This window comes from Prorops nasuta, unplaced genomic scaffold (genome assembly GCF_024137725.1).
Source record: "Prorops nasuta isolate Cenicafe-Biocafe unplaced genomic scaffold, Cenicafe_Pnas_1.2 PNAS00024, whole genome shotgun sequence".
Classification (NCBI taxonomy): Eukaryota; Metazoa; Arthropoda; class Insecta; order Hymenoptera; family Bethylidae; genus Prorops; species Prorops nasuta.
In genome coordinates this window covers 3,536,483-3,542,821 of record NW_027116821.1, presented here as the reverse complement: position 1 = coordinate 3,542,821, position 6,339 = coordinate 3,536,483, and the positions used below count along the sequence as shown (strand labels likewise).

Here is a 6,339-nt window from a genome sequence, read left to right as displayed (position 1 = left end):
TTCCCGGAGAAACGAGCGGTTGAAATAATAGATTACGAGCGATAATAGGCGCGCAACCATCATGCCACGTACGTTGCGCGATTTTAAAGCAGTGCCATTCATAATACGTCAGTCGAACGTTACGGCATACATATATGTATAGGTGATTCTTCCATCGCTCCTTGTTTACGATTTTCCTGCCATTTTGGTGGCAGACCGCAACCGTCTCCGCGCGCGCGCGCGCGCGTGCTTTAACCAACGCAAATTTATGTGGATCGTCCGAACTGTGTCGTATGTACGGTGGAACGTCGTTGAGTGGTGGTGTGCTCGTACATTTGTGGGTGTGTAGTACATACGCGTGTATAAGGAGAAAAACGTCACGAATATGTCTATATATATATATATATATATATATATATACTCCTTAAAAAGGACAGAGACACGGTGACCCTCGCGAGAGCTGCCGTAGCACCAACTTCTCCTGCACCACTCCGAATGCATAATTTTCGCATAGCGACTTTGAGATATAATAGGAGAGAGAGAGAGAGAGAGAGGGACGCGTTGTGTAGGGTAGGCATCGAATGAAGCGAGATGAGGAGATTCCAGCGAATATACACTCGTGCCTATAAGGCAGCAGGTAAAAAAAAAAAAAAAAACGATTGAAAGGAACCTCGCGCGCGGCTTCGGGTGAATAAAAGCCTGCTGAATTCATCGCGATGACCTAGAAAAACTTTCCCCAACTGTTGCACTTGGGCAAACGTCATTTCGACATTCGGCGCGCACAGGACTCTTCGGAAATGCTAAAAACTTTTCGACTACTTATATAAATTTCGGTAGCTGCTTTACGTTCCTCAGCTGCGACATTACCGTGTAAACGCTATTCAGAGATATTCCAATCGATTTTCGCCTCTGCCGGAGTCGCGCTTTTCTCAAGCGAATACCCTGAAAAGGAAGATTGACAACTTGGCCAGATATTATTTGTGTATTCGCGCCTCTTATTTTTTCCAACCGCGAGAACGAGAGAGAGGCTTGAGAAACTGTGTCACGCGCCGCGCGTTAATACAATATTTTCCTCCAGAGAGATGAATAATTCCTTCGAGGCTTTGCACTCTGCACAGCCTTTCGTCTCTCTCAATATATATATATATATCTCGGACAGAGTCGTACATAGGAGACTGTAAACGTTTCGACGGTGAATTTCCAGAGTCGATCGCCATCAGCCGTGTATACACACACATATATATATATATATATATATATGTAGAAAGTGCGAGAGAGCGGATAGACATTCGCGAGTGGAATTTTGGACGTGCTTACAGGTGCAAAGGTGAAAAGGCGCAAAGGCGCAAAGCCAGCTGGTGGCTGAAACAGTACGACACAGGGGGATCGCGGCACACGATGATCTAACTCAGCCCTCCTCTCTCTCTCTCTCTCTCAGGGCTGGTTGGCACGTACTGCATAATGCTGCTACCTGTGGCTCTCATTTAAATGTACTAAACCTCGCTCACTCTCGCTATATTCTCTCTCTCTCTCTCTCTCTCTCTCTCTCTCTCCACGCCCATCTTTGTCTCTCTCGATTCTTCTCCTCTCTCGCGTTTTCTCTACCCCTCCCCCCCCCCCATCCAGCCCCCTGACAACAACAGCATCGAACAGAAAACAAAACAAAAGTTTTTTCATGCACGGAGCCTTCTATTGATAGGAGCACGGCACGGCGCACCCCCGCGGGGAGCGACCAGAGCTCTCGGTTCCTCAGTAATTAATCACTCGGAATGAGCGTATACCTGTTGCGTGACAGCACTCGAATCGTTTCCGGCCTGCGAGCGCCAATTCGAGGAAGCGGATGTTGCCGTTATCGACGAGATATCGCGCTGCGCTCCGATCCACCCACGCACTATATAGCAACGCGCGCGGTGTCTCCTCGTCTTTTTTCAAACTTTACGCTCCAACGACACGGGGAATCCTGCTCGCTTTTCAAGCTGACGGAAAATGGTGTCAATCTCTCGAACGTCCACGACTCTATATATATATATATATATATATATAGGCGAGTTATACTCGCGGATGGAAAGAGATAATTATTGTTTTCCGAGGGTGGCTTGGATCTGCATGGTGCGTTACGCAGGTGCGCGGCTGCAGCCAAATTTCGCACGAGCGATCGAATAATTCCTTGTAAAAAACGATAGCCACTGCGGGCATTCCTAATATATATATATATATATCGAAAACGTGAGGGGGGAGTAGTAATCAGCGCGCGAGTAAAGGCCAATGGATAGACGTGCACCTGTTGCACTTGCCAGCTCCGCAAAAGGAAATGGAACTGTCGGCCGTTAGAATTATGCTTCGAGTCTCGCAGGAAAAATTGCCTTCCTGCGCCTGAAAAGCCACTCGTGAGCTTTGGTCCGCGAAACCCGAGCCCCCCTCGATGCGCAATTTTTGCCCGAGAAAAAAACTAACATTTCCGTATTCGTCGTTTGGGGTCAAACTCGCAACATTCGCGATTCCATTTACTCGAGGTAAACCCGTGACCTCTATACGAGATCTATAATCGATGGGAATAGAAATAAGGTGTTGGTTGCTCACGCACACACACACACACACACACAAGGGGGTAAAATTGGAGACGAGTCGGGTTATAGCGAATCGAACGATGAATCGAGGAGCAGAGTTGGACAAGCGTGTGTGAGAAAGAGAGAGAGAGAGAGAGAGAGAGAGATAACACAGTGGGTGAGAGCGGACTGATGGTTGGAAGGTTGATCGAGAGAAGGAAGCGAGGAAGGAAGGAAGGAAGGAAGGCAAGGCAAGAGTCAGGCAAACAGGGAAGCGCTGGCGCGACGAGGCAGGGAAAGCAGGCTGAAGCAGGCGAGGGGTAAAAGGACTGGCGCCTGGGGTGCCTCCTCGACTCTCTGTCGTAGGCGCGGTCAGGTTAGGTTCCGCCTGACGGTGACGTACGTCGACGGCCACCTTGCCCGGCCGGCCAATCGGAGTCGGCCCCTGGCGCGATGGTGGGGAGAGGTCGGTGCTGGCGCGCATGACGAGCCTCCACCAGCCGCCGCGCCGCTCCGAGACTCGGGAACCTCGGGCGAGCTGCGAGGCGAGGCAGTCAGTCGCTCTCTCAGCTACGACATGCATAACGCATGAGAGCCACCGAGATCTTTCCGAACCGTCGTCGTCGTCGTCGTCGCCGTCGTGTCTTCCTCCTTCGACGGTACAATCGCGCCCGCGCGCATTCTCGCACTCACGGAGAGAGACGCGATTTTCAGTGGAACGGACTCTGAGAGATAGATTTTCGAGAGGAAGAGAGGGAGGGAGGGAGGGAAAGAGAAAGAGAGAGAGAGAGAGAGAGTATCGCGAGTGTGTTCCTGTGAATCAATTTTCATCATCGCTCTCTACCTCTTCGTCTCGCGCAAAGTTCCTCGAGCTTCTTCGTACCTGCCGATCTCTCGCTCCTGTATCCCTAAAAGAGAGAGAGAGAGAGAGAGAGAAGCTGGATGTTCGAGGAGGATTCAGTGTTGACGCGAGTGATCGTAGAGCCGTGAGGGCTCGTCGGAACTTCGTCGGGGCAGGTGTGCTCCGAATATCTCTGTATACGAGAGAGGAAGATTGAAATTCCGATGGTATTTTCGGGCAAAGGTGAATTGTGAGATTGGAGTTTTCTCAGAGGAGGAGGAGGAGGAGGAGGAGGTGGAGGAGGAAAAGAGCGCTCTCGGGCGCGGAGCAGGTAGCCGCGCGAAGGGACAGAAGAGATTTCTTGGTTCCAACGAGATAGATCGATCGGCCCTAGGATGAACGAGCGCTGTATGCGCGACGATGCGGTACTCGAGACGGCACTTGGCGCGTCATCGCCTACGGTGGACCGTGCATACCGTCAGCAGCAGGAGTGATCAGTGACTGTACAGTTGTTTTTCTGAAATTCTTCGTCTTCTCGAGGAAGAGAGAGAGAGAGAGAGAGAGAGAGAGAGAGAAGGCAGAGACGCGGTGTGTCGTGGCCGAATTTAACGCGAAGATTATCGCAGCGAGAGAAGCGCGCCGCCGAAGAGGGTGTCCGAGTACCCGAAAGGCGCTGGCAACCGGGTGGAAGAAAGCCGGGGGGTGTTGACCTCTCGAGGGGAGTAGATGGCCGCTACCACGTACATGCCGGTTAGTAGCGCAGTGTCATCCGACCTGGATGGTGGTTCGGGCTCAGCTATCGGGATGAACATCGCCGTGGGTGGCTACTCCTCGGGCTCGCCCCGCAGCGCCGCCGACGCCGGAGAGATGAAGTACATGCCGGCACCGCAGCATCATCACCATCATCACCATCATCACCAGGTGACGTCGTCGCCGTCGCCGAACGGGCTGTCGCACCCGGCGAGCCTCTCCTCGGCGAATCCATGGGTCAGCCTGCAGCCGGGCAGCGACCCGTGGGCCGCGTCGATGGGGATGCACCACACGACGCACCATCCCCATCATCACCCTCACCAGGGTAACGCGAGCATCGACGTGAAGCCGTTGACGGCGGCCGCCGCGAACGCCGCCAACGACCAGGGCATGCATCACCGGGGACCGCACCAGTCCCCGGGGATGGCCTCGCCGCACTCCTGGCACGCGCCCGTCGTGCCGTCGGCCCACTACAACCCGAGCGGCGGCGCCGCCTCGCCGACGACCCTCCAGCAGTATCACGCGGCCATGAACGGCATGCTGCACCAGCACCCGCACCAGGTGCCGCACCAGCTGCACAATCACCAGACGGGCCTGCCCCATCACCTGAGGGACGCTCACAATCACAGTCCCCCGGCCGGCCACCCCCTGCACCCGGGCCACCCCCTCGACAGGGACCACAGCGCCGGCGAGGAGGACACGCCGACCTCCGACGACCTCGAGGCCTTCGCCAAACAGTTCAAGCAGCGCAGGATCAAGCTGGGCTTCACCCAGGCCGACGTCGGCCTGGCCCTCGGCACCCTCTACGGGAACGTCTTCTCCCAGACGACGATATGCAGGTTCGAGGCGCTGCAGCTCAGCTTCAAGAACATGTGCAAGCTGAAGCCGCTGCTGCAAAAGTGGCTGGAGGAGGCGGACTCGACGACCGGCTCGCCGACGAGCATCGACAAGATCGCCGCGCAGGGCAGGAAGAGGAAGAAGAGAACGTCGATCGAGGTGTCGGTGAAGGGGGCCCTCGAGCAGCACTTCCACAAGCAGCCCAAGCCCTCGGCGCAGGAGATCACCTCGCTGGCGGACAGCCTGCAGCTGGAGAAGGAGGTGGTCAGGGTGTGGTTCTGCAACAGACGGCAGAAGGAGAAGAGGATGACACCGCCCAATACGCTGGGCGACGGTATAATGGAGGGAATGCCACCGGGTCACCAGGGTCAGGGGGGCCTTCACCAGGGTTACCATCCGCAGGACCACTTGCACGGCTCGCCGATGGGCCACAGCCACAGTCCGCCGATGCTCAGTCCTCAGGGTCTCACGGCTCACTCGTTGGCGGCTCACTAGCGTTCGCCCGGGCCTCCCCCGTTGGGCCTCGCGATAACCTCGCAGCCCACGAACCCCTCGTCCACGGCGGAGAGCCTGCCACCATTCTACCATCACTATCTGCAGGCGAGAACCGGCAGCTACTCCAACTCGTAGCTGACGGTCCTGCTACACGCGCAGAGCAACGACCTCTGCGACAGGGACGACGCGGGCCACTCGTGGGCTGCCATGGGCTTCGACGAGGTCAGAACCGGTGCACCGGGGAGGCCGTCGAACGACTGCTGCCAACCACCGGACTTGGTGAAATTTTTCGGCTGAGCCGTTTTCTTCCGTCACGCGCAGCAGCAGCAACAAGAAACGGGAAGAAACGCAACAAAGGATCGACAACAACCACCCATCACCGAACGAGAGAGTCGTGCGGCAATGTTACCAAAAAAAAGACAAACAAAAAAGAAAAACCTTGTCCACCGAGAACTTTTTCAAAGGGCGCGAGATGCGCGCCTCTCGATTCAACGGACGCGTGCAACGCGCCTTATTATACATATATATATATATATATATATATATATATATATATACATACAAATTACTAAACTAACCAAAAGGACGAGAGAGAGAGAGAGAGAGAGAGAAAGAACTTCTTCTTTTTCACGTGTCCAACGTGCTTCGTTGTTAAACTGTGAAGATATATTCGTGCATGCGTTCTCCAGGATATCATATGTGGCCCGTCCGGACAGGGCAAAAGTGCCGGCGGTTGACGCGCGCACTGCGAGACCCAGTCGCATCGAACATTTCCAGTGTGGTACACTCGCGCGGTGCTTCTCTTCCCCCCCCCCCCCCCCCCTCGTTCCACCGGAGACGCGCAACCGAGGAAGACGTTGATTGTTATTTGTTATTTTTGCGCGTCCGCGA

The 6,339-nt window shown here is 54.7% G+C and overlaps 1 protein-coding gene across 1 annotated transcript; it reads left to right on the top strand.

Annotated features, from left to right (window-relative positions):
• The first annotated feature begins 3,319 nt into the window (after window positions 1–3,319).
• vvl (ventral veins lacking) lies at window positions 3,320–5,582 on the top strand. Its single transcript, XM_066740642.1, has one exon. The coding sequence runs from the start codon at window positions 4,093–4,095 to the stop codon at window positions 5,446–5,448; it is 1,356 nt and encodes a 451-aa protein (XP_066596739.1). The 5' UTR covers window positions 3,320–4,092; the 3' UTR covers window positions 5,449–5,582.
• Window positions 5,583–6,339: the final 757 nt, after the last annotated feature.

Excerpts from the sequence above, each read along its gene's own strand:
- vvl (XM_066740642.1), top strand. The coding sequence starts at position 4,093 with ATGGCCGCTACCACGTACATGCCGGTTAGTAGCGCAGTGTCATCCGAC.